The sequence below is a fragment of the Scyliorhinus canicula genome, chromosome 12 (genome assembly GCF_902713615.1).
Source record: "Scyliorhinus canicula chromosome 12, sScyCan1.1, whole genome shotgun sequence".
Classification (NCBI taxonomy): domain Eukaryota; kingdom Metazoa; phylum Chordata; class Chondrichthyes; order Carcharhiniformes; family Scyliorhinidae; genus Scyliorhinus; species Scyliorhinus canicula.
The window spans coordinates 44,788,604-44,806,874 of NC_052157.1; the positions used below are offsets into that span (position 1 = coordinate 44,788,604).

The following is an 18,271-nucleotide window of genomic DNA, read 5'->3' on the forward strand; positions in this document are numbered from 1 at the left end:
GTATCAAAGCTCCAAAACCTAGGACGTGGCTCCTCACTCTGCAACTGGATCCTCGACTTTCTGACCCACAGACTACAATCAGTTAGAATAAACCACAACACCTCCTCCACAATAGTCTTCAATACCGGGGTTCCGCAAGGCTATGTACTTGTACTCCCCGTACACACATGACTGTGGGGCAAAATTAGCTTCCAACTCCATCTGCAAGTTTGCTGACAATACGACCATAGTGGGCCAGATTTCGAATAAAGACAGTCAGAATACAGGAGAGAGATGGGTAACCTAGTGGAGTGGTGCAGCGACAAAAATCTATCCCTCAATGCGAACAAAACTTAAGAGCTGGTCATTGACTTCAGGAAGCAAAGTACTGTGCACACCCGTCAGCATCAACGGGGCCGAGGTGGAGATGGTTAGCAGCTTCAAATTCCTCGGGGTACACATCTCCAAAAATCTGTCCTGGTCCACCCACGTTGACGCTACCACTAAGAAAGCACAACAGTGCCTATACTCCCTCGAGAAACTAAGGAAATTCGGCAGGTCCACATTAACTTTTACAGATGCACCATAGAAAGCATCCCATCTGGCTGCATCACAGCCTGGTATGGCAACTGCTCGACCCAAGACCGCAAGAAACTTCAGAGAGTCATGAACACTGCCCAGTCCATCACACGAACCTGCCTCCCATCCATTGACTCCATCTACACATCCCGCTGCCTGGGGAAAGCGGTAGCATAATCAAAGACCCCTCCCACCTGGCTTGCTCATTCTTCCAACTTCTTCCATCGGGCAGGAGATACAAATGTCTGAGAACACGCACCCGCTGTTACCAGATTCCTAAACGACCTTCTTATGGACTAACCTGATTAACACTATACCCCTGTATGCTTCACCTGATGCCGGTGTTATGTAGTTACATTGTGTACCTTGTGTTGCCCTATTATGTATTTTATTTTATTTTCATGTACTTAATGATCTGTTGAGCTGCTCGCAGAAAAATACTTTTCACTGTACCTCGGTACATGTGACAATAAACAAAATCCAATCCAATTATGTCCCAGGCTGCTGTGGGAGGCAAGGAAGGAGATTTTTAATTCTGTTCTGGCCACAGGGGAGGTGCCAGGGGACCGGAGACCAGCTAAAGTGGTCCCACTATTTAAGAAAGGTTGTAGACACAAACCAGAGAATTACAGACCAATGAGTCTCACGTCAGTGGTTCGGAAACTACTGGAGAACTTTCTGAAGGAGAGAATCTATTTCCACTTGATGAGGCAAAGTTTGATCAGGAATAGTCAGCATGGCTTTGTCAGAGGGCGGTCATGCCTGACAAATTTGATTTAATTTGCTGAGCCTGTAACCAAGTGAACAGATGAGGGTAGTGCAGTTGATGTAGTTTACATGGATTTCAGCAAAGCCTTTGGCATGGTCCAACATGGGAGACTTATTAAGAAGGCAAAAGCACATGGGATGTAGGATGATTTGATGAAGTGGATTCATAATTGACTTAGCGGTACGAGGCAGAGGGTGATGGTAGACCGCTGCTTTTGTGTCTGGAAGCCAGTAACCAGTGGCATACCACAGGCATCAGGGTTGGGCTCCCCATGTTTGTCATTTACATAGATGACTATGTGGGGGATGGTATCAGTAACCGCGGATGACACAAAGTTTGGTTGGGTGGTTAACAGTGAGGTTGAGTGCCTTGGGTTACAGGAAGATATAGACGGAATGGTCAAATGGCAGATGGAATTTAACCCTGAAAAGTGTGAGGTGATGCACTTAGGAAGGAGTAATTTAACAAGGAAGTATGCTATGCAAGATCTGACACTGGGAAGTTCAGAAGAACAAAGGAACCTTGGCGTGTTTGTCCATTGATCTCTGAAGTCTGAAGGACAGGTTAATAGGGTGGTGAAAAAGGTATATGGGACAATCAGGGCATAGATTACAAAAGTAGGTAGGTCATGATGGAGCTGAATAGAACTTTGGTGAGGCTACAGTTGGAGTACTATGTGCAATTCTGGTTGCCACATTATAGGAAGGATGTTACTGCACCAGAGGGGGTGCAGAGAAGATTCACCAGAATGTTGCCTGGGATGGAACATGTAAGTTATAAAGAGAGGTTGGATAGGATTGGGTTGTTTTCTCTGGAGCGGAGAAGACTGAGAGGGTGACTTAGAACATAAGAACTAGGAGCAGGAGTAGGCCATCTGGCCCCTCGAGCCTGCTCCGCCATTCAATGAGATCATGGCTGATCTTTTGTGGACTCAGCTCCACTTTCCGGCCCGAACACCATAACCCTTAATCCCTTTATTCTTCAAAAAACTATCTATCTTTACCTTAAAAACATGTAATGAAGGAGCCTCAACTGCTTCACTGGGCAAGGAATTCCATAGATTCACAACCCTTTGGGTGAAGAAGTTCCTCCTAAACTCAGTCCTAAATCTACTTCCCCTTATTTTGAGGCTATGTCCCCTAGTTCTGCTTTCACCCGCCAGTGGAAACAACCTGCCCGCATCTATCCTATCTATTCCCTTCATAATTTTAAATGTTTCTATAAGATCCCCCCTCATCCTTCTAAATTCCAATGAGTACAGTCCCAGTCTACTCAACCTCTCCTCATAATCCAACCCCTTCAGCTCTGGGATTAACCTAGTGAATCTCCTCTGCACACCCTCCAGTGCCAGTACGTCCTTTCTCAAGTAAGGAAACCAAAACTGAACACAATACTCCAGGTGTGGCCTCACTAACACCTTATACAATTGCAACATAACCTCCCTAGTCTTAAACTCCATCCCTCTAGCAATGAAGGACAAAATTCCATTTGCCTTCTTAATCACCTGTTGCACCTGTAAACCAACCTTCTGTGACTCATGCACTAGCACACCCAAGTCTCTCTGCACAGCGGCATGCTTTAATATTTTATCGTTTAAATAATAATCCCGTTTGCTGTTATTCCTACCAAAATGGATAACCTCACATTTGTCAACATTGTATTCCATCTGCCAGACCCTAGCCCATTCACTTAACCTATCCAAATCCCTCTGCAGACTTCCTGTATCCTCTGCACTTTTCGCTTTACCACTCATCTTAGTGTCATCTGCAAACTTGGACACATTGCCCTTGGTCCCCAACTCCAAATCATCTATGTAAATTGTGAACAATTGTGGGCCCAACACGGATCCCTGAGGGACACCACTAGCTACTGATTGCCAACCAGACAAACACCCATTAATCCCCTTGATTGAGGTGTGCAAGATTATCAGGGTTCCCTTAGTTGAAGGGCACTGCCTGGGAGGGTGGTAGAGGCGAGTTGCCTCACGTCCTTTAAAAAGTATCTGGATGCACACTTGGCACATCATAACGTTCAAGGCTATGGGCCAAGTGCTGACAAGTGGGATTAGGTGGGCAGGTCAGGGCATTTCATATGCCGGTGCAAACTCTTTTTTTTAAATTTAGAGTGTCCAATTAATATTTTCCAATTAAGGGGCAATTTAGCGAGGCCAATCCACCTACCTTGCACATCTTTGGGTTCTGGGGGTGAAACCCACGCAAACACAGGGAAAATGTGCAACTGCACACGGACAGTGACCCAGAGCCGGGGTCAAACCTGGTACCTCGGCGCCATGAGGCAGCAGTGCTATCACTGCGTCACCATGCTGCCCTTGCCAGTGCAAACTCGATGGGCCGAAGGGCCTCTTCTGCACTGTAGTAGTATGTGTAGAGAATCCCACCGCAGAGAATCGGACCACTGGGAGGCTGGAGAATCCCGCCCTTGGTCTTGAAAATTTTTCATTAGCCCAACAATCACTATGTGGCAGGGAAATCCAAGTTCCCACTACCCTTTATATGAAAAAACTTCCTGATTTCACTCCTAAATGGCCTACCTCTAATTTTAAGATTAAGTCTTAATTTATATTGCTCACCTGAGGAAACAGTTTGAGCAACCCACCCTCACAATTTGAAGCCATGGTATCAATCTGCTAAACCTGCACTTTACTCCCTTCATGGTCAATATATCTTTCCTGATGTTCAGGGTCCATAACTAAACAAAGTATTGCAGACAGGGTCTTGACAAAACTTTGTACAAATTAAGCATCCCTTCCTAATATAATAATAATAACCTTTTATTGTCACAAGTATGACGTTACTGTGAAAAGCTCTTAGTCGCTAGATTTTGGCGCCTGTTGGGGTCAGCTGGTACACGAATTGAACCCGCGCTGCTGGCCTTGTTCTGCATTACAAACCAGCTGTCTAGCACACTGAGCTAAACCAGCCACTGCACAGCAACTGGACAAACAGAAAAGTGGAGTTGTGGTTGTTGCCAGGTATACTGGATATTTTTTTGTTTGCATTTGTGACGAAAAGACATTCATACAGTACCTTTTTCCTGGAACTCCAGTATCGCAAAGTGCTTCAGAAACAGTGGACTACTTGGAGTTGCAGTGACTGTTATTATATCGACAAATGTCAGTTGTTGTTCCCAGTTTTTTGTCAGGTTAAATGGACTGAGGATGGGGAAATGTAGATTCTCATTACTGCATTTCATTCCATAGAATTTGTGCCGATTTTATAGAGTGGATGGCCTTTTCTCATCCCATACACAATAGGCGCGATTCTCCCAAAATAGATCAAAATCCCCAGTGAGCGAGTTTAGCCTCGTGTTTCCCGGTGCTCGCAGTGCCGGGAAACACATGGCTATTCAACACGACTTGCATTGAATAAGGAGCCTGAATGGGAATGTGCGGCCAAAGCCGCACATAGCCCCGTTTTGTACAGTGGGGAGCTCCACTCGCCATTGTAGCGAGAGATCAGGACACTTTTTAAAGGGTGTCCCGATCTCCGAGGCCCCCAAAACGATCTCTGACTCCTCCCCCCCCCCCCCCCCCCCCCCCCCCCCCCCCGTACACACTATGGGAGGATCCCTGCCCCACCCACACCCACATCAGGTAACCCAAGCCCGATCATGCTCATGCAAAAAATGACAGCTTGGTAGTGCCAGCGCACCATCAACGGACATGCAGGAAGGGGCCTCCGAGACCCTGGAGATCCCCATGTCCCGTTTCGTCAGGTCCACGATTGTGGGGACCAATGCTGACCGGCGCTCACCTGAAGTCTTTGAGACAAAGGGGTTGAATCCCAAAGCCTCAGGTACCTCGGGAATCTGCACATTAGAGTGCCTTGCACTATTATGCATATTTGCCAAAATGTGATCCTGCCCATTGTGAGCGGGATTTACATTGCAATGCGTGGAAAACCAGGTAGACCCCGGGAGTGGGGTCTCCCGGCTTTAATCGGCCATGCTGTGCCGCAATGAACTGCTTTGCGGGCGCCGCATTGTGGTCGGATTGCGTTCTCTGATTTGATAGTATATTTCAGTATCTAACTGGTTAGTGTACATAATTTTACAACCTTGCCAAAGTGAACATCACAGCAGACCTCTTCCTGGAGGCAACAGGCTATGATATGAAATGAAAAAATGAAAATCGCTTATTGTCACAAGTAGGCTTCATCTGAAGTTACTGTGAAAAGCCCCTAGTCGCCACGTTCCGGCGCCTGTTCGGGGAGTCTGGTACGGGAATTGAACCGTGCTGCTGGCCTGCCTTGGTCTGCTTTAAAAGCCAGCGATTTAGCCCAGTGTGCTAAACCAGCCCCTATTTACGCATTCATAGTAGTGTGTTTCAAATTTTGTTTGCAATTGACTGTTGTTACCTATGTTGTTTACAACAAATAATTTCTTATTTGAATGACCTTTAAAAGAAGACTGTTGCTATTTTCAGGAGTAAATATATGTGACATTACAAACCCATTGAGCAGTATTTGGAGAGCCGTCTTACATCAGTTCTTTGGGGGCAGTATGTTGCTCGAATAGCACCTACCGATTTGGGTAGCTCTGGGCCCAAACTCTTCCTGAGTGCCATTGAGATTAACAATCCAGTAACTCCCTGTTGGTGGGATTTATGGCACAGAAATGCAACATTTGGCCCATTCATATTTAATTGTACTCATTGGATCCCTTTCTGATTTTGATGTGTGAAAAAACATAAAATGTTGATCTGGTGCCATCTGTGACATAACTAGGGCAATACTTCAATTTAAGACAACAGAAAATACTGGACAATCTCCGGTCTGATAGCATCTATGGAAAGAAATGGGAGCTAATATTTCAAGTCTGGATGACTCTTTGTCAAATGACCTTCAATTTAAGATCTGGTTAACGGTTTTTGGTCTTTTTTTAAAGGTAAAATGTTTGAAAAAGTAGATTTAAAATATTAGAGTATTATAAAGAATGGATCTGGAGAAATAGAGACTAATGTAATTCTAGTGTGTATGTTTTTTAACTTGTACAGTTTAAATGTTGCTTTAATAGTACATTTTGGTTTGAGAATGGCCAGTATTGCACAATATATTACTTGTGATATTTGAGTAGCTAGAATGTTGGTATTTTAAATATCACAGCGCGGGTTAGAAACCAGAAAAATATTAATTGGCCTTGTTGGTACGGAATTTCTCCCACTATTTCAGTGATCTAAAGGTTAATAATATAAATGTAGAGACACGCTGCTCTGAATAATTTTGTACAGTCCTCTTTCTTATCATTAAATTAAGATTATAATTGAAAAATAGCTTGAATCCCCGAGTGAGGCTGCAAGGTCCAGAGGATTTGCAGTCAATTTGGTTCTTTACAAACTGCGGGTTTTTGTGTTTTATTCCAAAGCTGCATACCTACTTTTATTCCACCTTGATAACCTGTTGGTTGGGTTGTCACGGTGATGCAGTCACCTGTCTAACCTTATTATCCTTAAGTAACTACTTGTCAAAGTGAGATCATGTTGACTGATTACGGTGTGTACAGGTAACCCAAAAAGACATTCAAGTCATTTTATTCCAAGTTAGAGTTTGAGCTCTTTGTCCAGTCAATTTATTTCACAGTATATTATCTATCTTTGCACTTTATAAGTTACCATCTGGCCTCTCAGTATCAACCTTTTTTCTAACTCACTTTTTATATCCAAGTACTCAGACTGGTCCCATTCAACATGGTGACTGCTTTTGTTGCCAGTACTTCATAATACAAACAAGTCATGGCTGTCTCAGTTGCAGTCTCTTACCCCTGTAGCTCCTTGCCTTTTATGTGTTGCTCTTAGGAGTTTGGTCCTTCCCAGTATCAAGTCAGGGCTCTCTACCACCCTCAACTATGCTCTGAACTTAGCCTGTTCAGGTGCAGTCAGGCTGCTTATACTGGCACTTCAAGCTTTCTGGTATTCAGGAATCTCTGCTGCACACTTCTGCCTGTTTTCCGGGTTGTGGCAGGAACTTGAATTCTCTTCCTTACTCTGTTCATTTTCACGTTTTCCGTGTGTTGGATTTCTGCCTCCCTTTAGTCTCTGCCTTAGGCTGCCTGCTTTTGTCTTTGCTCTAGATACAGTCCATGCTTTATCCCTCAGCAAGCTTCTTTCTGGCAAATATGTAACAACAAAATTGCTGGGAACACTCATGGAGTACAGTCACTTCCAGTTATTGAAGCAGGCCTGGTTCTTCCATCAATGTGTTCCATCCAATGTCTCCCCATCCCACCACCAACACCACCCTGAACAATTCCAACCATCTTTCCTGGCAGGGTCCATGTGTCTGCAAGTTGGGAGTCTCCACTCTCGGCCTGGCATGCAACACTTCCACTCTGGCTTTCCAAATCACCATTACCAATCCAATAATGAAACGGCTGTCATTATTTTACTTTACTCCCCTGCTACCCGCACACATTTATTTTCAAATTATATTTATCCAGATATGTATAACCTTTTTTGACTTTGTAGTTAGACATCCCCTTTATGCACAGGTTACATTGAAGTAAACACTTGGGAAGAGATGTAATCCATCAGTTTAGGGAGTAACATTGTGTGAAGATTCATATGCTGCTGAGATGGAATGTGCAATCTTTACACATTTTTTAAAATAAGTTTGTTGAAGCCCAAAGTTGAGTTCTGAAATTGGCACGGTGTTGCTGCTTTTAGATTGAAAATGTAAATTTTCTGCATGACTGTGGAAGTTCTGCTTTAAATCCTGCCGAGAAAAGGATGTACTTCGTGCCTGTAAAAATATTGGCTGATGCTTTTATTACAGAGTAGTCTCACATAGAACATAGAACAGTACAGCATAGAACTGGCCTTTCGGCCCTCGATGTTGTGCCAAGCATTGTCCGAAATCAAGATCAAGCTATCCCACTCCCTGTCATTCTGGTGTGCTCCATGTGCCTCTCCAATAACCGCTTGAACGTTCCTAAAGTGTCCGACTCCACTATCACAGTAGGCAGTCCATTCCACACCCTAACCACTCTGAGTAAAGAACCTACCTCGGACATCCCTCCTATATCTCCCACCCCGAACCTTATAGTTATGCCCCCTTGTAACAGCTACATCCACCCGAGGAAATAGCCTCTGAACGTCCACTCTATCTATCCCTCTCATCATCTTATAAACCTCTATTAAGTCACCTCTCATCCTCCTCCGCTCCAAAGAGAAAAGCCCCAGCTCCCTCAACCTTTCCTCATAAGACCTATCCTGAAAACCAGGCAGCATCCTGGTAAATCTCCTTTGCACCCTTTCCAATGCTTCCACATCCTTCCTATAGTGAGGTGATCACAACTGCACACAATACTCCAAATGTGGTCTCACCAGGGTCACCTACAGTTGCAGCAGAACCCCGCAGCTCTTAAACTCAAGCCCCCTGTTAATAAACGCTAATACACTATAGGCCTTCTTCACGGTTCTATCCACTTGATTGGCAACCTTCAAAGATCTGTGGACATGAACCCCAAGATCTCTCTGTTCCTCCACATTCCTCAGAACCCTGCCGTTGACCCTGTAATCCGCATTCAATTTGTCCTACCAAAATAAATCACCTCACACTTATCAGGGTTAAACTCCATCTGCCATTTTTCAGACAAGCTCTGCATCCTATCAATGTCTCTTTGCAGCCTACAACAGCCCTCCACCTCATCCACTACTCCACCAATCTTGGTGTATTCAGCAAATGTACTGACCCACCCTTCAGCCCCCTCCTCCAAGTCATTGATAAAAATCACCAATAGCAGAGGACCCAGCACTGATCCCTGTGGTACACCGCTGGTAACTGGCCTCCAGTCTGAAAATTTTCCATCCACTACCACCCTCTGTCTTCTATGTGATAGCCAGTTACTTATCCAATTGGCCAAATTTCCCTCGATCCCACACCTCCTTACTTTCTTCATAAGCCGACCATGGGGAAACTTATCAAACGCCTTACTAAAATCCATATATACGACATCAACTGCTCGACCTTCATCTACACACTTAGTTACCTCCTCAAAGAATTCAATCAAATTTGTGAGGCACGACTTAACCTTCACGAATCCGTGTTGACTATCCCGGATTAAGCTGCATCTTTCCAAATGGTCATAAATCCTATCCTTCAGGACCCAAAGATCAAAGCCAAAGGCTCTGCAATCTCATCCCTTGCCTCTCAAATAATCCTAGGATATATCCCATCTGGCCCAGGGGACTTGTCAACCCTAAGGTTTTTCAAAATTGCTAATACATCCTTCCTCAGAACATCTACCTCCTCCAAGCTACCCACCTGTATCACATTCTCATCCTTAAAAACATGGCCCCTCTCCTTGGTGAACACTGAAGAAAAGTATTCATTCACGCCTCCTATTTCTTCTGACTCCATGCACAAGTTCCAACTACTGTCCTTCACCGGCCCTAATCTCACCCTGGTCATTCTTTTATTTCTCACATAGAGTAAAAAGCCTTGGGGTTTTCCTTGATCCGACCCGCCAAGGACTTCTCATGCCCCCTCCTAGCTCTCCTCAGCCCTTTTTTTAGCTCATTCCTTGCTACCTTGTAACCCTCAAGCGACCCAACTGAACCTTGTTTTCTCATCCTTACATAAGCTTCCTTTTTCCTCTTGACAAGACATTCAACCTTTTTTGTGAACCATGGTTCCCTCACACGGCCATTTCCTCCCTGCCTGACAGGGACATACCTATCAAGGACACGCAGTATTTTTTCCTTGAACAAGCTCCCCTTTTCATTTGTGCCTTTCCCTGACAGTTTCTGTTCCCATCTTATGCTCCCTAATTCTTGCCTAATAGCATAATAATTACCCCTCCCCCGATTATAAATCTTGCCCTGCCATGTGGCCCTATCCTTCTCCATTGTAATAGTGAAAGACACAGAATTGTGGTCACTATCTCCAAAGTGCTCTCCCACAAACAAATCTAACACTTGATCCGATTCATTACCCAGTACCAAATCCAGTGTGGCCCCTCCTCTTGTCGGCGTATCCACATATTGTGTTAGGAAACCCTCCTGCACACACTGTACAAAAACTGCCCCATCCGACCAGTTCGACCTATAGAGGTTCCAATCAATATTTGAAAAGTTAAAGTCACCCATGACAACTACCCTGAGACCTCCACACCTATCCATAATCTGTTTTGCAATTTCTTCCTCCACATCTCTATTACTATTTGGGGGCCTATAGAAAACTCCTAACAACGTGACCGCTCCTTTCCTATTTCTAACTTCGGCCCATATTTCCTCAGTAGGCAGATCCCCTTCGAACTGCCTTTCTGCAGCCGTTAAACTATCCTTGATTAACAATGCTACTCCTCAGCCTCTTTTTCCACCTTCCCTACTCTTACTGAAACATCTATACCCCGGAGCGTCCAACAACCATTCCTGTCCCTGTTCTAACCATGTCTCCGTAATGGCCACAACATCGTAGTCCCAAGTACGAATCCACGCTCCAGGTTCACCCACCTTATTCCGGATGCTCCTTACATTGAAGTAGACACACTTCAACCCACCTTTCTGTCTACCGGTACATTCCTGCGACCTTGATACCCTCCTCAGTACCTCACTACTCTCAACACTGGCTTCTGGACTACAGCTCATTTTCACATCCCCCTAACAAATTCGTTTAACCCCCCCCCCCCCCCCCGAAGAGCCGTAGCAAATTTCCCTCCCAGGATATTGGTGCCCCTTTGGTTCAGGTGCAAACCGTCCTGTCTGTATAGGTCCCACCTTCCCCAGAATGTGCTCCAATTATCCATGTAACTGAAACCCTCCCTCCTACATCATCCCTGCAGCCACGTGTTTATCTGCACTCTCTCCCTGTTCCCCACCTCGCTCGCACGTGACACCGGCAACAAACCAGAGATGACAACATGGTTTGTCCTGGCTCTCAGCTTCCACCCTAGCTCCTTAAATTCCAGTTTCAAATCCCTGTCCCTTCTCTTACCTATGTCATTGGTACCGATGTGTACCACGACTTGTAACTGTTCGCCCTCCCCCTTAAGAATTCTGAAAACACGGTCCAAGACGTCACGGGCCCTGGCACCTAGGAGGCAACATACCATCCGTGAGGCTCTTCCGTTGCCACAGAACCGTCTATCTGTCCCTCTAACTATCGAGTCCCCAATAACTATTGCTCTCCTGCTCTCCTTCCTTTCCTTCTGAGCCACAGGGACAGACTCAGTGCTGGAGATCCGTTCACCATGGCTTACCCCTGGTAGGCCGTCCCCCTCAACAGTATCCAAAGCGGTATACTTGTTACTGAGGGGAACGACCACAGAGGATCCCTGCACTGACTGCTTCCTCCCAGCCCCTCACACCGTCACCTATCTATCTTGATTCTTCGGAGTAACTACATCCCTGAAGCTACTATCTATGACCCCCTCTGCCTCCCGAATGATCCGAAGTTCATCCAGCTCCAGTTCCCTAACGTGGTTTCTGAGGAGCTGGAATGGGTGCACTTCCCACAGGTGAAATCAGCAGGGACACTGACAGCGTCCCTCACCTCAAACATTCCGCAGGAGGAACATTGCACTGCCTTCCCTGCCATCCCCTCTAGATAAAACAAGAAAAAGAAAGAGCTTACTTGTTATTCACTCTACCCCTTAGGTTAGAGGAGGTGGAAGGGTGGGGGACACTACAAGTCACTTGACAACAACTCCTCCACAAACCACCTTCTAGATACAGTGACCGCAATGCACTGATGCAAATTTTCCCCGCTACAGCCAATCAGCAGCTCCGCTTTGCTGTCCTCTGCTGGATCTGCTACATCTTAAGACGTAATGTTTAGTTTCATTTGAAGAATGAAGGCACTCTCACTTAGGGCTATTTAAAGGTTTTAAACTGCTTTTAAAAGATCCATTTGCAACTTTGTTTTAACTCGATGGTGTGTGAGGAATCATTCATCATACAGCTTCAAAATCATAAAATTGTAATCATCTGCTTTCAACTCGTAACATTTCTCACTCTTCTTATCTGCTGGGGTGAAACCACTTATTCAGGTTCCCTGCCCAACCAGTATACTTCTGTAATCTATACTGAGGTGATTTCAATCAGTGCAGTGCAAATAAAGTTGTATCACAATAATCGGAATATTTGATTTTAATTGGTTTGTACAACTTTTCCTCTTTGACATGTTTATTTTATTTTCCAACTAGGTATTGGAGGCTTAGAAGACTACGTCCTAAAATCTGCTACGTTGTCGACTTCCCCTGTATGTCCACCTTTTACACCTTTGAACTTCGAGGCAACGCCTATAGTACGGGTGGCCGTGGAGCCCAAACATCCAAGTATGTCAGTGACATTATGTATTATAACAAATGCAGATAGCAATGACATTTGCTAGTGGTACTAGTTAAAATATATTGTTTAATAAAATACTGCTGGAGTTAGTGGTCTTACTGTAACACTCACCAGATCCTTCTCCAAGAGTCACGCTGACTTTCATTGACTCCTGGGCCAGCAACGGCTCAATTTAAAAATTCTGATAATTGTTTCCAAATCCCTCCATGGTCTCACCTCTTGCTATTCCTAATAATAATAATATTTATTGTCGCAAGTAGGCATACATTAACACTGCAATGAAGTTACTGTGAAAAGCCCCTAGTCGCCACAGGGTACACAGGGAAAATTCACAATGTCCAATTCACCCAACAGCACGTCTTTCAGGACTTGTGGGAGGAAGCTCCACGGAGCACCGAAAGAAACCCATGCAGACACGGGGAGAACGTGGAGACTCCACACAGACAGTGACTTTAGTTGGGAATTGAACCTGGGACCCTGGAGCAGTGAAGCAACAGTGTTACCAACTGTGCCACCCACGTATTCCTGTAACCACCTCGTCTTACAACCCTCCCAAGACTTCTGCACTCCTCCAACTCTGGTCTCTTGAGCAACCCAAATTTTCTTCGCTTCACTATGTCAGCCATGCCTTCAGCTGCCTGGGCCCTAAGCTCTGAATTCCCTCTCAAAACCTGCCTGCCTCACAACCTCTCTTTCTTCCTTCAAGACTGTCCTTAAAGCCTCACTCTGTGACCAAGCTTTTGGTAGCCTGTCCCAATATCTTTCCCGTGACTGTCAAATTTTGCTTTAGCACTCCTATGAAGCACCTTGGGAGTTTTGCTACATTAAAAATGCTACATAAGTGCAAGTTGTTGTTATGGTGCGACCCATAAATTATAGGTTTAGATAAGATAGAGGAATCAAAGCTGTTCCTGTTCGCTGATTGTACAAGAACTATGGAACACAGGTTTAAGGCTTTGGGCAAGAGATACGGGGAGATATGAAGGAAGATTTTTAGCAGCAAGTGACAGTATCATGGAACCTGCCATCCACCATGGTAGCAGAGGGGAGAGAATCAATTACTTTAAAAGGAAATTGGATAGTCATTTGAGGGAAGTATACTTGGAGGGCTAGGGGAATAGAGCAAATTGAAGGGACTCATTGGATTGCCCTCCAGAGAAACAACATAGGCTTGATGGGCTGAATGACCTCCTGTGCAGTTGTGTCTCTGCGGCTCTATAACACAATATTTGCATAAACATTTCAAGGATACTTGGTTCCCCTTGCATTAACTGTGTGTTCAGAACAAGCTTGCTTGGGTATCTTGGGAATGGGCATTGAGGAATACGATAGAGCTACTTTCTCTATGATAATGTAAAGTAATGTAGAGCCCATAGACAGAAGATAGCATCTTTCATTAACCGACGGCGAAGTGCAGCAGATAACCATCTGAATTTGGCTGATGAAATGTGCTGAACAGTGTATAAAGCATTTATTCGCCACAAAAAGTGAGGGACAGCTAAAAATGGGTTTTCAAGTGACAGCACACAAAGCAATTTAGGTTTTACTATGAACGGAAAAGAAAGCTGGAGCAATTTAGTCATCCCAGCTGAGCTGAGTTGTATTTCTGTCTTCCTTATAATTCTGTCCTTTACTATAAAACGTAATATATTCCTTATTTTATTTTCAACTGTCCATTCCTCCTGCAGGAATTGCTGGTTAAATTCCACAGTTACTGGTTGCCAAATAGGCATCATTCATAGGAGATTATCTTGCCAGAGTGGGTATTATGCATGGGAATATTTGGTTGCGAGCACAGACATAACATTCAATCCCAAAGGGCCATCGCAGCAGTGTTCAATACTATCATTTTCCAGAGTGTATCTGAAATCTATGATTAGCCATCAGACTGGTTGGTTTTTCCCTCCCTAACCAAAAAGGAATGTGGCTAATTGCAGTGGACCCTATTTTCACCCCAAAACGCTGGTCAGAAATCAAATTTGGGACAGTTGTGGTCAGTTATTCACTGGCTAACTGGATAAGCCATTGTGAAAGTGCATATTTTAGCACTTCATGTGTTTTTATTTTAATCTGTTATGAAATAGTCCCTTTTAAATAAAGAATTAGAGTCTTGTAGTTATATCACCTGAGCAAAATTGCACAAGCGTGGTCTTATTTGATCAGGAATTTGCAACAGGTATGGGTGCCATGCCTGCATTTCAATGTGTCCATTCTTTTGGTCAGGTGTCACTAACAGTAAATGCCCTTAGTTTTATGCCGTAACATAGCAAGCTGACAACTGGCAGGGTGGGAGGTTTTTAAAAATGGTAACAAAATTAGCCATTTACATTTTTTATCAAACCTGGGAGAGTTCTGAAACTATCAAAGGTTCCTGGTGAATTTTACAAACTGCTTGAGCTTTGTTGGTATGGTTAATGATGTAAACTGCTCCCTCGAGTGAATTACCATTTGGAAGTCATTCCCAAGTATCTATTTTTAGCTTCTAATCTGTTTAACAGGTTTCCTTCAAAGTGGAAGTTTATGTGGCATTTTATTTTAGAAGTTCTATATATCAAGGCACAGCTTCAGAATAGCCCAGCGTTCAAGATGTTGCTCTGATCAGTATGTGGAGTGTCTCTATAAAATTCCAGTGGGACAAGTCACAACAAAAGTGCCCAGTGCCTGCTTGATTACAGAATCTGTTCAACACTCCGTCTCCAGATACAGCACCCATGAAAAGGAATTGATTCACCTGGATCATTGCCTCATCTTTCAACCTTTTCTGTTTAAACTTTCGTGTGGTCTTTATCCACCCAAATCCAATACCAATATGGGGATCAGAATCCTTGACCTAATTATTGCATAAGAACAGTGACAAACGGGAAAAGATCCACTGTTCCACCCAGCCTGTCTCTCAGAATTGTGATACTTTATGTCACATATTCACCACTCCATCCTAAAGTCAAGTAATGTAGGGAAGGCAAAAAAACAAGTTTAAAAACCCCAGCCAATTTGAGGGTGGGGAACCTGGGAAATTCGTCTTTGGACCCCCAACCCTTCCCTTCCAACCCCAGCAACCAAAAATAGAAGATTGTTCTGGTTGGGATAATGTCATTCTTTTTGGAGGAGGTGATCTCTGCTTGTACCAGAAACAAGTCCACATCTCACTTGCAGAAATGCAGCAAAAGTGGCATCCACTGCACAAAGCCAGCGACCGAATCCAGACATTAGCTATTCTCTGGGGAAAAAACCTCCTCCTGATACCGAATTCAATTTGGCTGGATGCAATTTAAAATTCTGAACCTGGTATTCCCCAAATTATTTAATTGGACCAAACTGTCATTTCAGCACAATCTATTCCCTTCATCATCTTATAAACCTCAATGAGATCGCTGCTAAGTCTGTGCTTTTTTAAAGTTAAAACTCTGATCTTTTCGCCGATCTTGAAACCTAAGACACTTCAAACTAGAAATTAGCCGAGTGACCTTCCAGTGCACCCGTTCTAAAGCCATATCTCCCACCATGTGAGGAGACTAAAACTGGACCCATTATTCTAACTGAGGCCAAACCAGGGAATTTTGGTCACTTTTTATTGCATACAAAAACTTGGGAAACATGCCTTATCCGTTTTTGTGGTCTACAGAATGAACAATGTTGTAAGCTGTTTGCGGAACTTTATTGGTGAAAGCTGTTATATGTGAAATGAAAAAATGAAAATCGCTTATTGTCACGAGTAGGCTTCGATGAAGTTACTGTGAAAAGCCCCTAGTCGCCACATTCCGGCGCCTGTCCGGGGAGGCTGGTACGGGAATCGAACCGTGCTGCTGGCCTGCTTGGTCTGCTTTATAAGCCAGCGATTTAGCCTTGTGAGCTAAACCAGCCCCTGTGAGCTAAACCAGCCCCTATGTTTTAGAATGCAAGAGAGAATCATTGTGTACTTCGGTTGAGAACAGATTGGTGAATTGTCCAGCATGGACACAAATTCAGAGCTGGCTAGCTAAGTTGGAACAATTGTAATTTACTAAATGATATGATTTCACTTATTAGGGACCTCTTTTAAGGCTGGTGAAGGTGCATTGTTAATTATTGATTCTGCAATGGAAACCTGAAGGAACATGGGATGAAGGATGATGGAAAGGAAAATTTAGGAAGAAAAGAAGTGAATCAAGTGCAAAGAGAACAAATCATTTAAATAAGTTTTTTAAAATTGGATAAAAAACAGAAAAAATAGAAGACAACAAAATCAGAATTGGCCATTTAGCAATTGTAAGAAATCACTTATGTACACATGTCCCAACCAGCCAACGAGACAGGAAGACTGAATAGCAAAGAGTAAGTTTTAGCAGGGAAAGTCAATCCAGCTGCTTTTTCGTGGACGGTGGTGTCAAGCGTCTTGATGCTACACGCATCCAGGCAAGTGGTGAATATTCCATCACACTCCTGACTTGTGCCTTGTAGATGGTGGACAGATTGGGGAGTCAGGAAGTGAGTTATGCACTGTCATGGGAGTGTACCTTTAAGAAATGAGTGTTTATCAAATATCTGCAGTGATGTCATTTGTGTGGGTGGAGCTGGATTGTGTCTGTGGATTTCACTTTCATTTTGAGCTGGAAGTTGTTTGTGGTTTTACTTTCATTTTAGGCAATTGAGTGCTCAATTCAGACAAGGAAGGTTCATTTTGGTCTCTCGCTATGTTAAAAGGTGTTCAGATCACTTGATAACTGTCTTGTGTAAAGAATGTATACCTACTGCTTTGTTAAAAAGGGTGTTTGGCTTATGGATGTTGTTAAGAAAGTTATTAAGGGTTACATATAGAGTACTGTATCTGTGGGGGGTAGTTGTGTTGGTGGTTGATAAAATGTTCACTGTGTTTATAAAATGTTAACTGAATTCATAGAATAAACAATGTTTTGTTTAAAAATACTTACGGTCTCTGTTGCATGACACCTGGAAAGTAGGCCCGAAATCTATTAAAAGTTGTAGGTCAGGTAAACTCCATGGTACACTTTGGGGTTCTCTAAAACCTGGCCCATAACAAATTGGGGGGTTCATGGGATAAAAGTCAATCTTTTGTGATTGGGTTTGCTTAGTGAACAGTGAGGGGTGAGCATATTTGTGTTTGCTTTTCAGATGTGGTATTCCAGTTTAAGTAGAGAGTGTGTTGTGGATAATGGCTCTTTCAGAGGCTCAGAAGTTTTTGGGGGTGGACAAGGTCACACGCAATACCTTATGAACAGAGACTAAAAGAAGCTTTTAGATTTGGCAAAAACATTGCAGTTAATATTACCTGACAGAATATGAAAAGAAGTGGTACTTACGGCGGTAGCTGAGCATTTAAAATTGCCTGAGCTACAGTCTGACCCATTGGAAATAGCAAACATTCAGTTACAAATCAAGCAACTTGAACATGAAAAGGAATTAAAGCAGCTTGAATACGAAATGAGTGAAAAGAGAGAGAAAGGGAAATAAAAATCAGGGGAAAAGAAAAGGAAAGGGAAGAAAGAAAAAAAGAAAGAATAGCCCGAGCAGAACAAAAAGAAAGAGAAAGGGAGGTACAGATCAGGGAAAAAGAGAGAGATAGAGAGGAGAAAGAAAAAGAGAGAGAAAGAGATAGAGAGGAAAAAGAGAGCGAGGAAAGGGAAAAGGTGAGAGAGTTTGAA

General features: G+C 43.7%; 1 protein-coding gene across 1 annotated transcript in view; it reads left to right on the plus strand.

Moving 5' to 3' along the window:
- efl1 (elongation factor like GTPase 1) overlaps positions 1-18,271 on the plus strand; it is a 405,088-nt gene that overhangs the window by 295,162 nt on the left and 91,655 nt on the right. The window contains exon 16 of the mRNA XM_038813286.1: positions 12,488-12,619. Within this exon, the coding sequence (XP_038669214.1) occupies positions 12,488-12,619 (132 nt within the window). The remainder of the gene's footprint in view (positions 1-12,487; positions 12,620-18,271) is intronic.